Raw genomic sequence first — 21,009 nt, forward strand, 5'->3', positions numbered from 1 at the left:
TGATTTTGTGACCTACAACTTGACTATTAAAAACCAGTCACTCCTAAGTATTAACTCAATGGAAATGTCTTTGTCTATTCTCCAAACCTAAGACCCAGGAGGTTCTTGGAAGTCCTATTTGTACTGGCCCCAAACCACAGTGGGAACAACCTAAGGCCCAGCAGCAGGGGAATGGGTAAATAGGCTGCGGTATATCCATGCATGGAGTAGCACGCAGCAATATGAAAGGACCACCACCACACACAGCAGTACAGGGGAGCTCACGATCGCAATGCTGACACCCACTGCATGATTCCACTGTGCACAGTTCAAAGCAGGCATGGCTCTTTGATCCGTGCAGTTATGAGTAGGACGCTGCTTGTCTTGGGGGTGGGAGAGGAGGGGCCCCCAGGGTGTCGGAACATTCTCTTTCTTGACCAGTTACATGAGTGTGTTCGTTTGGTGAAAATTAATTGATCTACGCACTGCCGATCTGTGCCCACTTCTGTCTGTATGCTGTATCTCAAAGACAGATAAACGAATGAAGAACGAACCAAGACACACCCAGTGAGGCAAGAGAAGGGGACTCACATTTCCTAAGAGCCTGCAATTCCTGTAACTTGCACTGCAATTTCACAAGGTGAGTCAGACACCAAAGCACAGGACTATTAACTGCCTGGGCCAGAGTTCTAAGAAGTTCTGGGTTTGAACCTGCTTTCCAGGCCCCCCCGTTTCCCGCTACGCCCCGCATGTCATCAAGCGCTGGTCCTGGCATGGGTGTGCATGGGTGTGTGGTCTCTCTGCCATCTCTCACAAGTGTGGGGAGGGTGTTTCTCCTGCCGAACACAAATCTACTTACCCCTTTGCAGATGGAAACAGCCTCCTTGGACAAGGATTTTGGATAAGAAACGTTGTGCTCCATTATAGACTGAAATAGCTCATCTTCATCTTCACCGTCGAATGGAGGCTATTTCAGAAAACAGACAGATAGGAAAATATTTAGGTAGGGGAATTCATTCACATGGTGCCTGAAGATTCAATTCAGGACCAAGGAACAGACTCGGTTTCTGGGCACACGCAGGCTACAGAAGTAGCTCAGTGAATGTGTGGGGTTATGTGATTATCTTTAATCAGGTTGGAGGTTGTTCTTCATGTTTTAACTCTATCCCTTTAATTATTCGGCCTGAGCAACCCAAAACCATCATTAGGGAAAATGTTTTTTGAGCCATGCTTTTAATGATTTGCAAATAAATTATAATTAATTCATTAATTTTGTAATTATGTGTTAAAAAATCTAATTATGATCATGTTAGGTTACAGATGGCTTTGTGTTCAGAGGTGGGGGCAGATGGGGAATGCTAATGCCTTTGTGGCGAGAAGGGGCCATCAGAACAGGAGCAGGGAGCACTTCCACAAGTCTAGGTCCAGGAATTCACATCAGAGCCTGCCTGACCCACCAGGGAGCCGCTCTCTGGGGGGCCTGCCACCTACATGGTGGCAGAGATGAATGAGTTTAGCTTCCACCAGACACCTCCCTGTCCTCTTCTGCTGGGTTTATAGTACCCAGGCAGGGAGCAGGAGGCCTGGTGCACTGCGGGAGGTCATGGCTTCAAAGTCAGGTGGATGTGGACCAGAATTCCAGCTCTGGGTGCCCACAGATGAGTGTCCTACCTCTTTAAGACAGTTTTTCAACATGCAAAATGGGGTTCCCTGGGGAGTCTGTAAAGTGCCTGATATGTTGTGTTGCACCCAGTATGTACCCAATGAAGGTGCTTAGCAGTATTGGTATTGTTACTAAGGCAGACAAACTGTCTAGGAAGGGCTCCTGGAATCCTCAGGAGGCACAGGTGAGCTCTGGATGCCCTTCAGATGCCCTCTGGCATCTTTAATCCTGAGGGGCCTAGCAAAGTACCTGTCACTCTGGAGGCACAGCACACAGGATAGGTTAGTTTATGGGAAAATTCTTAATGTTCTCCTTTGGCTCAGCTAACTGAGCTCAGCACAATTAAGGCAGACCAGGGATCAGTCCTCTGATAAGAGAACCCCATGTATAGTTTCCTTCTCATGGAAAGAGGCCTCCTGGTCACTCTGGCTGATATGGTCATAACTCAGCTAATGCCGAGTCTGTCTTAAATTTTAACTATACTTGGGACAAAAGATAACTGTGCAGTGGTCAGTAGACTTTCCTTCTTTCAAATATTTCCCTCTCAAATGCAGAAGACAGGGATTGTCTGGGGAACATTCTGTGCAGGCCACTGGCCTATCGCAGCTGCTTAACTGTCGCTAGGCATGGGCCCCGCTTCGCCCAGGTGAGCTTCCCCACATGGCTCATTCCTGAAGCGGACGCTGCCATGTCAGGGATTAGGCCTGTGCACTGCAGGTCAAAGGAAGACTTTTACTACAAAGTCCTTCCAGGTCCCCAGTGAGGGCAGGACACTTGGCTGCTGACCCACCCCAGAAAGTATTCCTTAGAACATTAACCCTACAGGATATTCGTGGGTCAGAGTTTGCAGCCTATAGTCACTTCAGGAGATCTGCCTTAACATTTACATTTTATTTTATTTTTTATTTTTTTATTTTGGTATCATTAATCTACAATTACATGAAGAACATTATGTTTACTAGGCTCCTCCCTTCCCCAAGTCTCCCCCACATACCCCTTCACAGTCACTGTCCATCAGCGTAGTAAGATGCTGTAAAATCACTACTTGTCTTCTTTAACATTTACATTTTAAAGGCCCTGAGAAGTCCTGCAGTAAAGAAAGCCTTTTACCCCACTGTGAGTCATCACAGTCTGGGGTTGCAAGGATCCTCTGAGGCCCCTTAGGCTCGTCTGCGGCGGTCAGATTCCCAAGGAGTAACAAAAGCCACCAGCCCACACACCCTTGTGGCAGAGGCTAGGGGTTTCACTCTGTGTCCCATCCCTGTGAGGCCACGAGGATCAGCACATCCCAGGGAGGACACATGCCTCTCCCCCTGAGGTTCTGTTCTCACCCACTGTGCTGTGAGAGCCTGTACGGCCAGGTAAAGAACGGCCAGTGTCTGTGAGAGGGCAGCAGCCATACCATTTACTTCTTAGGCTGCTGCTCTGGGCCAGGCACCACGTGGAGTGCCATGTGGGCCTCAATCCTCAAAACAACCTGGTGACATAGTTTCTATTAATCCCAGGTGACAGCTGAGGTCACTGAGGTTCTATGAAGTGCTTTGGGTGGGACTGCAGAGTGGAGTGTCCAAGAACCGGATGCCCACCCAGGCACCCTGATTTTCAGAGCCTGGGCTCTTGGCCATTCTGAGCAATGCCACTTCCCCATGCTTGTCCTGGTGCCTAGTGGCTGAGGTGGCCCCCTGGCGCTGCCGCTGGTAGGGCTGAGCGGGAGGTGCTCACCCAGCACGTAAAGAGGATGTGACTGTTGGTGAAGATCATTTTTGCAAACTTTAAAAGGCTGATCCATATCCTGCGTGGTGGGTAGGGGTGAGTTCTGAAGATAAAGAGCAGGCAGTTGCCGTGGCCGGAGAAATTTAAAGACATTGCAGAGAAAGGGACTGTTTCTAGAATAGAGACCTGGCATGATTTCCCAGCCTTAATTTGGATTGCTTCTCTCTTGCTTGTGCCACATGCCCACTGTGGCTCAGCAGAGGTGGCCAGGGACCCAGGCTCATGGAGCAGCTGCCATCCTGGCCTTGCTGCAGAAGTTGGCAGAGGAGCTCTGGTGCATCCTGCTCGGGCACATAGGGGCTCTGCCCGGAGCACGTCCACTCGGACCTCACTGGGAGAACTAGCCATGTGAGGGACACCCAAATGCTCAGGGACCAGCAGTGGTGAACATCAGAGTCAGGAAAGCTCCCCGGAGCCCTACTTTAAACTAAAATGATGTATTCTTGGGGGAGGGGGCAAGTCTGCAAAAGTGGCTACTTTCTCTTTACCTAAACACAAAAACTGCTCTTAGCTTTCTGTGGACTCTAAGGCTTTTCACAGTATTTTCAAATCATGATGCCTAACTTGGAGTTCCTTGTTTTCCCGACAGCCGTACACACATTTCCTCTGGCGCTGCCCAGTCTTCTGAGGGCATCCATCATCAGAGACTGAGTCACTTGTCAGCGGGCACATTCACAACTGCTTCCGGCACTGTAGTCTAATAACTCATGCTACCGTACGCATCTCTGCGCATACCATTTTTTCCTTCTCTGAATTACTTCCTAAGAATAATTTCCCAGGTGTGAGATCATGCGGCCAAAGGATGTGAACATTTTTATGGCTCTTGTTAAGTCTCCCTAGGTCCCCCCCTGGGGCACTCTTACAGGTAATTGCTTGCTATCAGGCCTTGCTGTTGAAGGCAGGTCAATGGTGAAAAGTTATAATTATATTCATTTTCCTTTCCAGTCACGACAGCTACGGAGCCTGGGGACAACTGGAGGCAATGCGTCGGTGAGGTCTGTAATGCATGACCACTGTGGGTCGCCTCTCTTTCCTCTTTCCCCCCCAACTGCCAGGATTATTTTTAAATTTCTGTACGGAGGGACACAGTGTTTCAAGCTAAGCTACCTGTTAAGTCCTGGCTTGGTGTGAACATTTTCTCATCAGCAGGTGCCCTCCCTAGCAACGTGTAATCTGTGGGTTTTAAACAGACAAGTGGGGGTGACGGTTCACTCTTTCCAAAGTGACTCCTTAATCACTTACTCGCACATGGTGTGGGGGCCCTGTGTGTTTATTTACAGATCGCCGATGACCAAGGGTGGGGGTGGGAGAGCACCCAAGGGTCGTTCAGGCTATAGTTTTGGGATAAAGTACCCATTTCCAATTCATCAGGAATGAAGACAAAGCAGAAACAGCCCTGGTGGGAAGTAGCATAAAGAAGAGAAGGCCGGGCCCTTTATGATGAATACTCATGGGCATTCGGAGCCTCAACCTGCTCACTAGAGTGCTGGGCAAATACTATTTATGCCCCAAAGTAATCACATTTGTCAAGCAATCTAGGAATTGGAGAAAGACTTGAGGCTGTTTATACTTAACTGTCCCCTTGGCCTCTGACGATAAATAAACCAAATGAGGAGAAAATTGCAATAAACTATTTTTTTCTGGTTGTCTTCAGCCCTCTGTGAGTAAAGAGGACAAATTTAGACCAGAACCCAATCAGTGACTTGATAATTAATCTTACTTTTCAATAACAGCATCTATTGCCCCTGCTGGGTCTCTGCAGCTCCTCCAGCTTTTGGGGGGCTTTGGGTAATACGAGCAGAGCCTTCATTATCCTTTCGGGGCTGAGTCACAGCCCACGACTATGTTTAAGTTTGCACTGAATCAGAGGGGATGATGAAGAAGTGGGTTCTGAAAAGAAAATACTGTGTTTGAGGCAGGCACAGCGAAGATTTAGAGATACAATGCCTGTGCCCGAACACCTTCCACAGGGCCTGAATGTGGGATGCCTTTAAGGCGTCACATTTAGAGTCCTGCCATTTTCATCAGAGACTCTGAAAACGTCAAGGGATCATACAAGGCAGGCTAAGTGACTCCGAGAAGCAGGATGGGAAATGATGAAAATGTGCCAGAATGCTTACGGAACCACTGGGTGTTGGGGGGTGGCAGGGTGCTGAGCCGTCAGGGAGGTGAGGTAAACCTTCAAGTCTGGGCACTCAAGGACAGTCTGAGATAGGACTTCAAAATGCACCCCAAGGGGACATCCTTGCACAAGTGCAGTGTTCCCTGAGCTCTCTCCTGGGGAATGAAGTCGCAGGAAGGCCTTGAGAGAAGGATGGGAGTGGGCGCGTGTGTGTTGCCCTCCTGGGGGTGGGGGGACGACTCGCCTGCAGGCCTGGGTTCTGAAATGCTAGTCTCCTGCTGGCCAATGCCACCTCATTTTCTCTTGTGTAAAATGCCTTTGGAAACAGATCCTATTTCCATCTAACACAACTAATTTCATTTATTGGCATATGCAAATGTGACTCTTAATGAAAAGAGGGTTTGTTTTCCGGACTCAAGAGTCAGAACATTCAAGTGGGACCAAGGAGGGGAACCCCACTTTCTATGCTTTCATGAAGGGCATGGCTCCCACGGGGCCGATAATTCCTTACATTTTACTGTCAAAGTTCTCTAAAGAGGGGAAATGAACTTCAGGAGCAGGTAACTTGTGTTTTGCCAGCTGTTCTCTCATTGACAGGGGTTTTCTATAACCTGCTTCTCCATGTTTACTAACAGAGGTATTTGGCCTAAGGTGAACATTTTATTGGGGAAAAAACCTGAATAATACACAAACCACTTTTTAAATATCAATCGGGTTTAAAAATCATTGAGAAATAATGACCAAATGGAGGCTAGTCCTGTCTTTTACTACCTTTGTATCTCAAAGATGGAAGACGTAATGGAAGAGACATAACTGGGTGACCATCAATGGCCTCCCACCCCAGAGTGGAGGCCAGTGGTCTTGCAATGACCTCCATGCCCACAAGACCTGGTGCTCCCCTCTGCTTTCTGACCTCAGGCCTCTTACTCCCTCTTTAGCCGACTCTGTGCTGGGCAGACTGGCAGCTTCCCCTCCCTCCATTTCTTAAGCATGGCCACACACTCCACCCCAGGGCCTTTGCACTTGCTGTGTCCCCTGCCTGGAATGCTCTATCCCCAGATGTGCACATGGACATTCTCTCTCCCTTTCTTCTGGTCTTAACTTAATCTCTACACGGGTCCCTCCTGGGCCATCTGAGCTAAAATTCCAACCCTCCCCCAAAACTGTATCTTCTTTTCCTGCTGTTACTTTTCTTCTTAGCCTATCACTACTCTATGTTTTCCTTATTTAACTTATCTATTGTCTGTCTGTCTAGACTGTAGGCTTTCTGTCTGTTTCGTTTATGGCCGCTAGCATGTACATAGTAAGCGTTCAGTAAGTCGGTGCTGAATGAAAAAATGAGTCAACAGAGATACCATGTCAGACAGGGGGACTTTTTTGCCCAGGAAGGATGATTCAGAGATTTCTTTGGGGGTAGCTCTGCTGCTCAATGTGGGATTTCTTTTCATTCTCTCTTACTAAGGCTTTGGCTACAGAGAGTCAAACTCCTTGGCCCCAGCACTTGGGTGCTGGGAGTTTTAAGAATCTGCCCACAGCAGAATCGTTCTTGGGTATAACAGCAGAGATCTGATAGATGCTCACCAGACCTGCCTCTCCTGGCCAAGCTCACAGGTGTGCTATGCTTCCCTGCCCTCTGCGTCTCAGTGGGGCCACGTGGCCAGTGGAATGGAAGCAGAGTGACCCATGCCACCTCTTAGCCTGGCCTCTTAAATGTTTTGTGTAACTGTCCTCCTGCTCTCTCGCCACCGGCCAGTTGACTAAGGAGGATTCAGTGAAGGAACCTGAGGTGCCAAAAATGGTGGAGCCAACGGCTGAATAAAGCCTGGGTCCCTGAGTCACCATGTGGATCAGTCTCCCCCTCCCCCACCACTAGGACTGTGCCAAGAATGTGAAAAAAAAAAACCTGGGTGGTGTTTGAAGACAGTGAGATTTTGGGCTTGCTTGTTAAAGCAGCTAGCGTGACTTACCCTAGTGATACAGATATTAAGGCCATTGTATTACGTTAATGAACTGTTATCTGATATATGTTGCATTCCTAAGAGAAACCTAGCTCGCCTTTTCTTAACTGGAAGTTCAGCCTTGCTGGACTTTTGGGAAAATTACAATGAATTGCCAAGGGTGAGATAAGAGGAGATGGAGAGATGCTATTAAAACACATCTTCAAGTTTAACTGCCTTCTTTCTTTAATAATAATACTGATTATACACATGGGCAGCAGCTGGCATCATTTTTGCAGACACACTTGCAGGGAACCATAAGCCAGCTCCAGTTTTGAGAACTGACAACTTACAGAGGCTGTTGTCATCATCATTGCATGGAGGATGCATCTGTGTACAACGCAAACGCTGTATTGCTTACACTCCAGCTGGTAGCTTTCAGGTTTTTATAACCAGAAGATAATTTCTGTGCATCCTGAATATAATCTACTTTCAAGGGCAAATTTCTTCCTCTTTCACCTGGATCAAGGAAGTCAGACCAGCATCAGATATACCACACTGCCAGGTCCTGCTATCACGGCTGAACAGAGCTGCAGTATTCACATTACCCAGCAATCAACAAGCACAAAATGTAGTGGAACGTTACCTGCCCAGCTAGCATTTCATATAAGAGGACGCCATAGGCCCACCAGTCCACGGACTTTGCATACGGCTGATAAGCGATTATCTGGGTGAAAACAAACACATCGATTATGTTTAGAAGCAAATAAAAAAGCCTGTGTAAGCACAAGTCACTCAAGCATGTAGGCATTTACACACTCAGTTCATGCAAATGAGGTGGCGATCATACTTGTCTTTGATCTCTGCACCACGGGGAGAGGGCCCTTCCAATGAGACACGTGGAGAACGTGGAGAACAATCACGCCATGAGTCACTGCCCCAAACACCTGCTTTGGAACGACTCTTCTGCATCCAACTGGAGGTACCACAGTTGTGTCTGAAGGTAGGTTTAATTATCCTCATTGGTGAAAAATATTTGGACATTGAGGTGGATTTAATTTTGGAAAAAGCCATAGGTCATTCAGAGCTAGGGGTCTAATAACATAAACTATGCAACAGAATTTAATAGAATTTCACTAAAAAGATAAAGATGACAGAAGATAATGATAATTATACAGAGTGGGAAGAGGAGGAGGAATGACTAGAGACTGATTTTGTTGTGTGAGCACAAGAGGTACAATGGTATCTGTTGAATGACTAAAGTTTCAAAACGTTTTAAAAGAGATGTGAATTGTCAAAGGTAATATTTGGCCCTTGTCTGAATCTTGATTCGAACCACCCAACTGTAGAACAGAAACTGGGAAAATTTAAGTATGGTCTTGATATCAGATGATATTAAGGAATCAGTGTTAATATGGTAGATGGGATATGTGGCAAGGTGATGAGTTAAAAAATGTTCTTTTCAGTTAGAGATGGGTGTATTTATGAGTGAAATGACATGATGTCTTAGATTTGTTTTATATGCTTCAGCAAAATAGGTGCAGAGAAGAAGGGATGCTGAATTGGCCAAATGCAGGCCGTGACGCGCCATCCCCCTACCTTCCCCTCTACATCTGTGGCTATCAGAAGTACTAGAATAATCCTACAACCTGCCCTTGGGGAAGGGAGGAATACTGATTTGAATTTCTAAGTGTGGCATGGCTTATTAAAACACCAGCTTCATGCCTCACAGGTAAACTGTGTACCTAATGTCCATATTCCCAAACCTATGGATTGCACCCCAGGATCGGGGGAAAGACACACTAACAGGTACTCAGCACAACCATTCTGCCATTTTGCATACAAATTGGACTCTGAAGTGTTCTAAGGTTTTTGTTTTTTTTTTTTATATGGCCTATGTCTAATTAAATGTCCCAGGACACAGGCAAACATTCTGCCTGTCAGCCCATCACCATTTCTTTAATGTATTAGTAATATTTCTCCTTGTGGAATGAGGAATACAAATGCCTATGGCGTGCTTCAGGGTGGGGGGCACCCAGGGGGTACACATTTGGGTCTGGCAGCTTTGGAGCTCATTACCCTGATGAGAACAGGATAACCAAGGGAACCTACAGGCAGGCCTTCATTTCTTTTTGAAAACTACACCACTCTTCTCTGAAAACCTGGAAAATACACACACAATAAGCATAAAAAACTCTACCGAAATGAGTCTGTATTACCTGGGGCCAGGAAATGGTGCACATCATTTCTAGTTCCCAGTCAGGCAATGACTGGATCAAAGCCTGCCTTCACCAAGTGGACCTTAGACGTTCTCTTTGGGAGACTGAAGGTACACTTGCTGAGCACTGGAGCACAAATAGACGCTCTACACACAGTCTATATAATCCAATGAGGCAGAAATTACTATTTCCATTTTATTGGTGAGAAATCTGAGGTGCGAGAAGTTTAAGAGACTTATCCAAAGTGAATAAGCCGTGCTCTGAATAGAGACATGTCTGTTTTAAAAATACAACTTATGGTTTTCATACCGGGATTGATAAAACAGTAATAAAAGGGCTTTGAGATTTAGAGATCTGAAGTCCTTTCATTTGTTGCAATTATGTTTCAAAAGCATCTGAATTAAAATTTGTTCTTGTAACTGTATTGAAACTAGTTCCTGCACTTTATTTTCATTAATCAGTGTTCTAGTAAGTTTGTTTTTCAGGCAGGCAGAGCACAGGCACCCTGATGCTGCATGAATCGTGGGGGCTGAACAGTGGGAGGTCACACTTGATTTCATATCCTATATTCTACAGATATCCGAGCAGCCTCACCAACCAGCCTCTCTACTTGGGTGGTGGAATCGGCCACCTGAGTTTGGAAAGCTGTCTGAAGTCAAGGGTGTGCAAACCCTGTTTCTGGTCAGAATGATTCACAAATCCTAAAAGCCATGGCCACCTGTTTTTGTTTTTTTTTTTTGACTCGGTATCAGCTTTGGTCCAACTTGCTTTTCATTTTCTATTTCCACAGCATTAAACTCTTATGGCTCCTGGTGCAACACCCTCTCCTTCCTCCAAGGCTCACAAAAAACGCACGCCAAGTGCCAATGGTTTGTTTTTCTTGGCGACAGCATTTGTCAGTCCCTAGAGCCTGCCAGCTCAGCCACCGGGCCAAGATTACAAAGTCACTCTGAACACTGCAGTGCCCTCAATTGAATGATAGGATAGGATTCAGAAATTAGCTGGAGCATGTCTTCCTGGAGAAGTTCAAGATCTATTACCCCTGGCTTGTGCACTAGATGAAATGGGAAGATACCAGTTAGGAGGTAGAGGGGTGCGACTTTACCATGGCAAATTCTTCTAGAATGAAACATATGTTTCCCTCAATGATCAGCTGCTATTAATAAATCTCTAATTATCCAAAACCTCATTGCAAAGGGGAGAGTGTTAGAAATTCCCGTTTGAAGTTAAACATTTAGAAACACATACTTTCGGATACTGGTTACACTGTCCCTCGTGAGGTGTCTACAACCTGCACCGTCCAATAGCCACTGGCCACGTGTGGTCACCGAGCATTTGAAATGTGGCTAGCGCAAGTTGAGATGTGCACTAGGTGTAAAATACATGCCAGATTCTGAAGATCTACTATCAAAAAATGCAAAGTATCTCATTAATTTTTTATTTTGGATATAGCGAGTTAAATAAAATATATTAAAATTAATTTCATCTGTTTCATTTTGAACTTCAAATAACACCACTGCCAAATGCAGTCTGGCTTATACTCCATGCCGATGGGACGGTGCCGGTATAGACCCTCTCCCCGGCTCCTGTCGGCCTAGGGAGCCGGCTTGGGGCTGAGGACCCGCCTCAGAAACCTCAGAATGGACCTCAAGGCTCTCTTGTGTCTACTCCCCACGGGGACAGGGGCAGATGTCTCTGGCCCTTGTGGGACAATGGGGGCTTGTCACCAAGCCCAGGGACTCCTGACACTGTGAAGCCCCTGCCAAGGGGCTGGGATGCAAGCTGGCTTCCCAGAGCAGAGAAACTCACAAAAAGAGAGGCAGCTCTGGCAAGGAGGGCTTGGGTTGGCAGGTCTCCCTGCACACGGGAGGCTGAGCTGCCGCTTCAAAGACGGGCCCCCAGCAGGGCTGTGCAGTTTCATTGCTCTCTGCCATGATGGCCATTATTCTTACACTCAATGAGCCGATGGCTTTGGGGGAGGGCAGTGTCAGGACGATCCAAATGGCTGCTTGTCTTGAAAGTGAGACAGAGGAGTTTTCTCCCAGCCTGGGTACAAGACCAGGAACGACAGGGGCCAGGGCAGCTTCTGTCTCTCACCAGGCCGAAGGGCCACCGTGGCTGGAAGGACGTGGTTCTAAGGCCACCCACCCCTCCACTCTCTGCCAGGGTTACATACTCAAAGGTGTCCCAACGAGGATGGGGCTTCAGAAGCTTTTTTGAGAACTCAGGGTGTCACGGTGAGGTTCTCGATGGCATTGGCAACAGCCATGGTGACTGGAGCCGACATGCCATCATGACATTCACCATGTGCCAGGTGCCGTTACCTTATTTAGCCCTCACGTGGCTCTTCAGAGGCAGGACATCCCATTTCAAAGATGAGGAAATGAGGTACAGAGAGGTTAAGTAGCTTGCCTGAGGTCACACAGCTAGTACGTAGCAAAGCTGGGGTGTGAACTCTGGCTGTCGGCCTTGGTATCCACGTGTTTGGCCATTCTTCTAAACTGAGGGCTCATGTGCGGTTCCCCAGGTGGTGATGAGGGTAACTACCCAGTGAAGGTGACTCTTGACAAGGAACTCAAATGCTTGACAGGATCAGAATGGCCAAGGTGCTCCCCTCACTCAGGGACCCCGGCTCCGGCGGTTTGGCTTGAGGGGCCAGTACCATGGGACGAGAATGCATGGGACGAGAAGTAGGGAGACCCTGGCTTCTATTCCTGGTTGTGCCTTAACTGGACTCCATTCTTCACTCAGATTTATTTACCAGCCAAACCCCAGAACCCAGTCTACAATAAACAGCCTAACCGCAGAAGGCTCTTTCCAAAATGGCGCTGGCCTTTATGCATAAAACACACTCAAGTCCTTCTACCATTTCAGGGAAACTGTCTCTCTCCCTTTCATCAAAAATAAAAATATTTTATTTTAATGGAAAAATGACTGAAAACTGTCATAAATTCCCAAGGAGGGAACATGGGACACAAGAGGCACCTCTATGCACATGGTCGAACACACAGACATGTCAAAGCAGTGCCATTTGGGAAGAAAGAGGATGGGCACAAGTGTCTTCTGGGTGCCCTGTCCTGACAGCTGGGATCCTAAGTTGTCCACTGTCTCCTCCAAGCCTACACGGCCAGGGCCATGCAGCTCCTGCAGCCTGTGCCACGTTCCACTGAGCCTGCTTACCTGCTGCCAGCAGCCCCCGCTTCCCCTGCTGTGTGCCCAGTGCCAGGACCACCCCGGCCAGGCAGACTCTCCCTCAGGTTGTGTTGGAGAAATGGGTGGGTCTGAACAAGCTCACTCTGCTGACCCCACTCACCTCTTAATTGCAAAAGGGCTTGTATGGTGGCTGGATTGCTAGACTGGAGAGGGCCTTAGAGATGGTTTACAAAGTGTCTCCAGGGCTCAGAAAAGGAACCTGAGGTTCAGACCAGCTAAGTGGAAGGTCACTGGGCTGGTTAGCAGCCATGTCTCCTGTGTCCTCTTGCTGCAGCACTTGGCTTGGACCCGAGCACAAAAAAACAGGATAACTGCTTGGGGTAAAGGTGATGCATCCCTAACGCCCAGTCAAGGTGCTTCCCAATCAAACTCCTTTTGAGTGGCACATCCAGGCCTAGAGAACCAAGAGCCGCTGCATGGAAAGCACACTGTGGTAAGAAAACTCCAAATCTGACTGCAGGAGACCCGTTCTACGCTGCAGGAGCTGTGTGACCCTGGGCAAGTTGCTTAGCCTCTCTGAGCTTCCATTGGAATGGAAGCTCAGCTGTGATACTGGAATTCCAGCACCCACCTAGCAACTATGCAGTAGGGGATTCAATGGCATCATGTATAGTAAAATGTGTTTACTACACACACATACATATACATGAAACTCCAAACTGCCTAACATCAGAAATAAGAACTGGTGCCCAGCACTGCAGGCAGGTGAAAGTGATTCATGGCAGTAAACTAACCCAGATCACAGGAGGACATAGGAAACATTATGGTGGGAGAGATTATATTCATAGTATGTATTAAACACTGCACCTGGAAATTCTCAGTCAACATTGAGCCTTCCATTCATTCTTTCAGCAAATATTGGCTTACTCTGTTCTAGGCATGGGGTATAGAAATCAGTAAAACAGATTTTAAAATCCCCCTCTCAGGCAATTAATTTTTACAGAATTAGCAGCAAAACCACAGGCTTCTCTTCTTTCTTGGAATTAACACGCCCTCCCTACTTCCTCCTCCCTTCACGCTGTGTATGCCAAGTGTACATTTCTTTGGGCTGGGCACCCTGCTAGGCACAGGGAGTATGCCCAACTAGGGAGACCGACATGAAAACAGATACATATGCCAAAATGTGATCTGTATCAAGGTTCTTAGTACATCACACGACAGACATCTGCAATATTTTAAATCTTGGGATGAAATGCATTACCTAAGTACAAAGAAAACCGCCACCAGATGAGAAAGTCTGGAGTCCAAACTACATATTTTCTATTTAGAAAGAAACGGTGGCTCTGTCTAGGAGTGGAGAGAACAGAAAATGACTTTTCTAATGGTAATAAAAGTGCTTTCAAATCTATTCATGGTAACCACCTCCTCTACCTTCTGAGTTCATGTTCTGCCACGAGGATGGATGCCAACAGCAGGTCAACTTGAGTCCTGCTCCCCGAAAAGTTCTGGAGAGGATCCAGTGGTACAAAGATAACACGGGCTTTAAGTAGCAATTAATGCAAAAGAAAAAAAAAGGAGGAAAGGAGAGGAAAGAAAGATGGAGGGAGGGAGGAAGAGGCAAAGCCCAGAGCCTGGTGATTGCAGACCCCATTCTCACATCCACCCCAGACTCTCATTTAGAATTTTTAGTTAATAAATTTTTTAAAAGAGAAGTTTTATTTTCATGGCAAAACTGAGTGGAACACATGGAGTTTCGGTATACCCGTCCCTGCAAATACAATCTTCCCCCTGATGACTCGGCCAACTGACCTCCTGGACCACAGTGGTACGTTTAGTGAAACCACTGAACTTCGCTGTCACTTCATTATCATCCATTCATCAGTCCATAGTTTACATCAGCCCTCACTCTTGGCATTGCACATTCTATGCGTTTTTAGAAATGTCTTATGACCAGTATCCACCATTGTAATATTGTAGAGAATAGTGTCACTGCCCTCAAAATCCTTGGCTCTGCCTACTCATCTCTCTCTCCCCACTAACCTATGGCAACCACTAATCTTTTTTATTGTGTCCACAGACTTGCCTTTTCTGGGATGTCATGTAGTTGGGAACATACAGTATGCAGCCTTTCAGATTGGCTTCCTTCACTTAGTGACAGACACCTAAGTTTCCTCCCTGTCTTTTCATGGCTTGGTAGCTCATTTCTCTTTAGTGCTGAGGAATATTCCATCATCGTCTGGGTGGACCAGAGTTTATTTGTCCATGCACCTACTGAAGGGCATCGTGATCCTTCCGAGTTTCGGCAATTATGACAAAACTGCTATGAACATCTGTGTGCAGGTTCTTGCATGGACGTAAATTTTCAGTTCATTTGGGTAAATGCCTGGATGCACAACTGCTGGATCTTACAGTAAAGACACCACCACCCTGTCTTCCAAAGTGGCTGTACCAATTCTGAAGGGGCCATAGGTAAAATTCTGAATGAAGTGCCAGCTTTTTGATCTGGCAGAAAGATGCCCCCTGTACCTGGTGTCTCTCTGATTCTGGAATGTGGAAAGTGATTCTTCTGTGATCTGCAGATGAGGCTTTAATGACACCGAGTCACACGGTGAGAGAGCATTCCCACTCAAGTTTTGAGTAAAATAAGTCTTCCACATAAGCTCTAGTCTCTTACTCGGGCTCACCTCTCTCTAGCTCCTCTGCAACATTTGCTAGTCAATAAAGAAGTCAGGGATTGGGAAAACACCATCTTAGTTCACTGGAATTACCCAACCTCTGCAGCCCGATGCCCAGTGAACTTCCATGATTTCTTGTCACATCAAAGAAGCTGAATACCTCTTTAGATTCTCTCTCTTCTCTCAGCGTGATATTTTCAAGAACCTCCCCAATAGTGAGATACACTAAGAATGGGGGGATACTAAGAAGAACAGAGGTCAAATCAATTAATTCATCCAGTTACCCCCAGAACCATCCTTGCACTGCTGCATTCGGCAGTACTACTGTTGGCCACCGGGGGTGTCATGGCAGGGCAAGTGCAGATGTGGTGACGTGCAGGGACACGTGGTGACACACGGCGGGAACATGGCAGGGCCAGCACACACCCTGGCTCTCGCTTTCCCTGTCTGTCTGGGAAAGCCACTCTGTGAAAGCAGAAGCTGGGCAGGGACAAGGACATCTGAGATTTTGCCTCTGACCTCTGAGACCCTCATTCACTCCTCCTTCCTTTCTGCCTCAGAAGGGAGACAGTGGTGTTCATTGTGAATATATAAAATACATTTTGGTTCCCCCAAAAATGTACTTGGCCCAAATCCAGGACTCAATACTGCCGTAGGCTGGGTCCCTCTCTGACATCAGGGGGCAGGGTGGGCGGGGGGTGTTGGGAGGAAAATGAAGTGAGAGTAACTGAGGTCCATGTACCATATGTCCAAACACATATGTTGCAAACCAAGCCAATGAACTGTTGAATGCAGCCCATTCTCCCCCACCACCTTGACAAAGGTATCTTCTGTATCCGTTATCTCAGGCTATAATAGAACACCACGGACACACTGGTTTGTTTTCTCACATTTCTGGAGGCTGGAAGTCCAAGCTCCAGGTGCCAGAAGGGTTGGTTTCTGGGGAGGCTGCTCTTCTCGACGGCGGACACCCTCCTTTTCCACGTGTCTCGCTGGGCCTCTCCTCCGTGAGGGCTCATCCTCAGGGTCTCTGAGTCTTCAAGGGGACCCCAGTCCTCTCAGACAGGGCCCCACCCTGATGACCTCAATGAACACTGCTTAAGACCCTATGTCTGCAGATGCTCCCGTTGAGGGGTAGGGCACAACATAAGGACTTGGAGGGGGCATGGCAGTCCATAATGCTTCCTGACAACCTGGAAGGCCAGTTCGACTTCAGAATTCATGGAACTCTCATAGGCGGAGACCTGGCCCGCTCCCCTTCTCTTCATCACATCCGTGAGGGCCTCGTGCACCTGGCCCGCGCGTCCGGGCTCTGCCCCTCAGTCCCCGCATACGGCCACCACTGAGCACCTTTGGCTCGGATACAGGGGCGCACCCACCAGCAGGGTGTGCCCCGGGAAGAATGGCTTTGGGAAGAGGCCCATGTAGATCTTGAAAGGGAATCCTTAGGCCCCCGGTGGCCCGTGCCTTTGGCCCTATAAGGAGAGTAAAGGCTGAGGAGGCCCAAAGGAGAACTCTAACATCGGGGGCGGCAAACTGTCAGCGTTTAGGCCAAATCCAGCTCGCCTCCTGTTTGTGTACAGACTGTGAGCTAAACAGGGTTTTTATATTTTTACATGTAAAATGAAAAATGTAAAAAAGACTGTCAGCCTTTTGGCAAGAATAGTTAGTTGCTCAATTCTGCCTCTTAGCAAAATCTACAATTTAGATTAAGGCAAAGCCTACTCTCTAGCCCTTAGCAGAAAAAGTTTGCTGATCTAACACATGGGCAACCCTCTTGCCTGGGTCCTCAGGCACTTTGGGACCTCCCCTTTCCGAGGGGTGTGTGCTCAGCACCCTTCTGGCAGCCACACAGAGCTCAAAACCAGTTGTTTCTGAAGACAGACTATCTTCAAAGATGACTACAGCAAACCTGCCCATCCCATATGTCCTCCTGCAGTGTGACAAGCCATTCACCCCATAACCCACCCATCCCATAGGCCCTCCTGCAGTGTGACAGGCCACTCCCCCATAATTACCTCCCATCCCATAGGCCCTCCTGCAGTGTGACAGGCCACTCCCCCATAATGCTCCATCCCATAGGCCCTCTTGCAGTGTGACAATGTCACCCCCCACCCTCAAGCTGGAGCATGTATATCCCCTACCCTAGAATCTGGGACTTGTTGGGACCTCTAGAGTGTGGGGGAAGTGAGACAGGTGTGTTCCAGGTGCAGCCTAGAGGGCCTACGGCTTCTGTTTTTGCTCTCTTGGGAGCTAGTCACCATGTTAAGTGCTTTAACCTATTGGATTTGGAGGCACCACACAGAAAGACCACGAAGAGAACCTGGGGGACCTCGGCCAGCAGACAGCAGCCTGAGGCCACCCCAGATCCTCCAGCACCCGGCAGAACCACAGAAGCCGACCCCACCGGCAGCAGTAAGGAGCCAGCCCTGCCTGAAGCCCCGACTCACAGAATCACGACAGATGCAACGGTTAGATAATGGACAAGGGCTTACAGAGGGCTTCCTCTGAGGCCGGCTAATCCCATTATGGGTGAACTCACAAGTACTATGATTATCCGCATTTTACAGATGACAACCCAAGTTCTTAAAAGAGCCGAGTGACAATCAGAGCTCACTAAACAATAATGAAGAGCCACCTGAAATCACACAGGAAGTTTCCGCTGGGGGTGGACATTAAGTCTGCCTGGGGTGAAATCATGACAGAACTGAGTCAGTCTGGGATGCAGTGTGTTGTTGGCGGCCCTCCAGTCTCTCGTCAAGGGGTTCTCACACTCAGCCGCCACAGCCCCATCACTCTCCCTCCTGGGGTGGCTGGGGCTGGGGAGAGGCGGGCCAGGGTCCCAGCTCAGGGCCCACGTGGGAAGGCTCCTTCTCTCAGGCCTCTCTGCTGAACAGGGAGCTGTTGACCATAACTGTGCAACCAGACAAAATTATTATCATGCAATAAAGGAATGAACTGGGAGTTCGGGATACATTTTGTGCCTGTAAGAGCTTTATTAGCCAGAATAAAAGATTTTCCAGAACTGGAGGTTTACCAGGCCTTTATAGATTTGCTTAGTAAAAGAGTGCAAAGTGATAACCTGAGGGGAGAGATTGGCCACTGACAGTATCAGGGTAAAAGGCCTCAGATTGGGAGCAGGTGCCCAGGGTCCAGCTGTGCCACTTGCTTGTACGGGCCGTGGAGAGGACACTTTCCTCTCCACATCTCCTTTGCCTTGTCTGTAAAACAGGGATTATACCACGGACCTCAGGGCACCATTGTAGGGATTTAACGAGGCCACAGATAGATGTGCATGGCACATCCTAGGAGATGAGCAAATGTTGGAGGTCTCTCTCAGGATACCCACCCACTCCTTTCTGCCCCCCTCACCCCAATTGTACAGGTAATTTATAAACTAAAAGGTGAAACAAGTCAGAAATTTTGAACCCACTTTCCCAGGATTTTAGCAAATCCCCCAAAGCAGAGCCAATGAATGTAGGCACAGAATACAGGGAGTAAAAACTTTTCAGAGCATATTGGGCCCTAAAAACAAGCAAAAGACCTGTGAGAGCAGCTCCCTTGGGCTTGTGGAGCCAGGCATGCTCTGGGCAGCAAGCGAGCCTGCAGCTGCAGGGCCTTCCTCTCAACACAGCAGACACCGCGGGGAGAAGCCGCTCGGCCCTGGGTCCGCCTTGAACTGGGACTGTCAGAAAAATGAACAAAACTCTTTGCACCTTGGATTCCTTATCTGAAAATCCGAGGCAACACCACCAACTGTGCAGAGCTGACCCAAGGATTCAAGAGAATCAAGAGGAGGAGGGCTGTGCGGCAGGCCCTGGGAAGGGGGCGGCTGGGCACCGGCGAGCCACTGTCCCGGTGGGAGCCTGCAAAGGAGGGTGGGAGCAGGAGGCCCTGGCGGCCACTCCCGTTACCCTGAGCGGGAGCACAGCACTGCCGCGTGATGGTGCCCCCGGGGCACGGGGCGGACCTGACTCAACTCTGAGGCCAGGAGAATCAGGAGACAGCTAAGGAGCCAAGGGCAGACAAAACATAAGCAACACGATTCCCAGAAAGGATCTGAGGGAGTCACACGGTTTAAGGAGAAACTTGAAGGAAAGCCTGACTTTGGCTCTTTAAATATTTCTTTGAGGGAGGGTGACTGCTTGGTTTTCTCTTACAATGCCACAGTCGTGGGGCCGTGACCTTCCCTGGAGGGTCATCTGCTGCTTTTCCCACTCACTCTCTAAACTAGCGTTTTTCCTTGTTCCCGCCCGGGCTTGGTGTGAGGCCCTGGGGTCAGAATGCTGATCTGCGGTGAAGACTGACTCCCCCCCCTTTTTTCCCCCCTTTCTTCTCACCTTAGCAAGTGCTAATTAACTGCCAGACTGCCCGGCTGGGTGCACCGTGCCAACTGTTTTCTCATCTAACTTGTAGACCACCTTTCATTGTTGACCCCTCTTGATGACCCTTTCCCCCAAAGCCAGGGAAGCCTCTGGGAAGGTCAATGTTCTGGCACCTCGGGCTGTTTGGGGCCCGGGCTGATGTCCCATCGGCTTTGGACACCCAGGCCCTGAGCACATCAGCTGTCTTCAGTCCATGAGGCAGGGGTCCTCTGCATCCTGTCCCGTGTCGGGGCCTGTGGATAAAGTGAAGGTTCCTATGGCCACAATTCCCACCCGGCCCTGGCTGGCTAGCTCACTATACACGGGTGGGTGATATGTTGCTGTTGACTCTATAAAAGAGCTCCGCCCAGTGCTCTGGGCGACACAGTGGCAGGACTGTACGGCTGCAGGAGAGCAGAGACAAGACTCGAGTGGTGGCAGCACTGAGGACAGGGGCTGAGACGGCTGTGGGGGCAGAGAGGCCAGAGGCAGAGACCGGCCTGCTGCACGCAGACTCACTCTGAGGGGACGGGATTCTAGTGATCGACCTGCCACCATGGAATAAAGTTGGGTATAAACCCTTTCACCCCAAGAACGTTCCATTGTCATTCCTGGGTCTCACTGAATCGATAATGAACTTGCCCGGGGCTGAAACCCACTGGCAAACCAAATGGGCATCGCCCTTCTGCTGCCTCCTGCAGAGTCCTGCCCTCCCAACTCCAGAGCCCGCAGCTCTGTGCCTGCCGCCCCTCCTCCGCAGCAAGCTGCACCCACGGGTCCCCAGCGGGCTCCATCTGAGCTGAGGCGCAGGAGGGACTGCTCTGACCCGGGGCAGGACATCCCAGGGAAGGGAATGGTGAGAGCAAAAGCCCAGGATGGATCAAGTCTGGCAAATCTGGGGAGCTTAAAGAAGCCAGTGCAGCTGGTCTAGAAAGATCAGGATGGGAGAAAGGAGGCCAGACAACAAAGGGTTTCAGGCTACTGGGAAAACCTCGGCTTCTCCAGGACGCCCGATTCGGAAGTGAACCCCCCACCCAGCCCTGACAGCCTTCTGTGGCTCTCATCCCCACGCACCCCACCACAACAGAACATGCTCTCTGTGCTCTGAGGATCCCGCCCCTCAG

General features: G+C 48.8%; 1 protein-coding gene across 2 annotated transcripts in view; it reads right to left on the bottom strand.

Moving 5' to 3' along the window:
- The window catches only part of PRKCA (protein kinase C alpha), a 355,291-nt gene that overhangs the window by 19,414 nt on the left and 314,868 nt on the right, over positions 1-21,009 (bottom strand). For both annotated transcript variants that reach the window (XM_036899733.2, XM_057501630.1), the window contains exons 14-15: positions 8,121-8,201; positions 839-946 (exon numbers count right to left, since the gene is read on the bottom strand). In XM_036899733.2, the coding sequence (XP_036755628.1) occupies positions 839-946; positions 8,121-8,201 (189 nt within the window). The remainder of the gene's footprint in view (positions 1-838; positions 947-8,120; positions 8,202-21,009) is intronic.

Source organism: Manis pentadactyla, chromosome 4 (assembly GCF_030020395.1).
Source record: "Manis pentadactyla isolate mManPen7 chromosome 4, mManPen7.hap1, whole genome shotgun sequence".
Taxonomy (NCBI): domain Eukaryota; kingdom Metazoa; phylum Chordata; class Mammalia; order Pholidota; family Manidae; genus Manis; species Manis pentadactyla.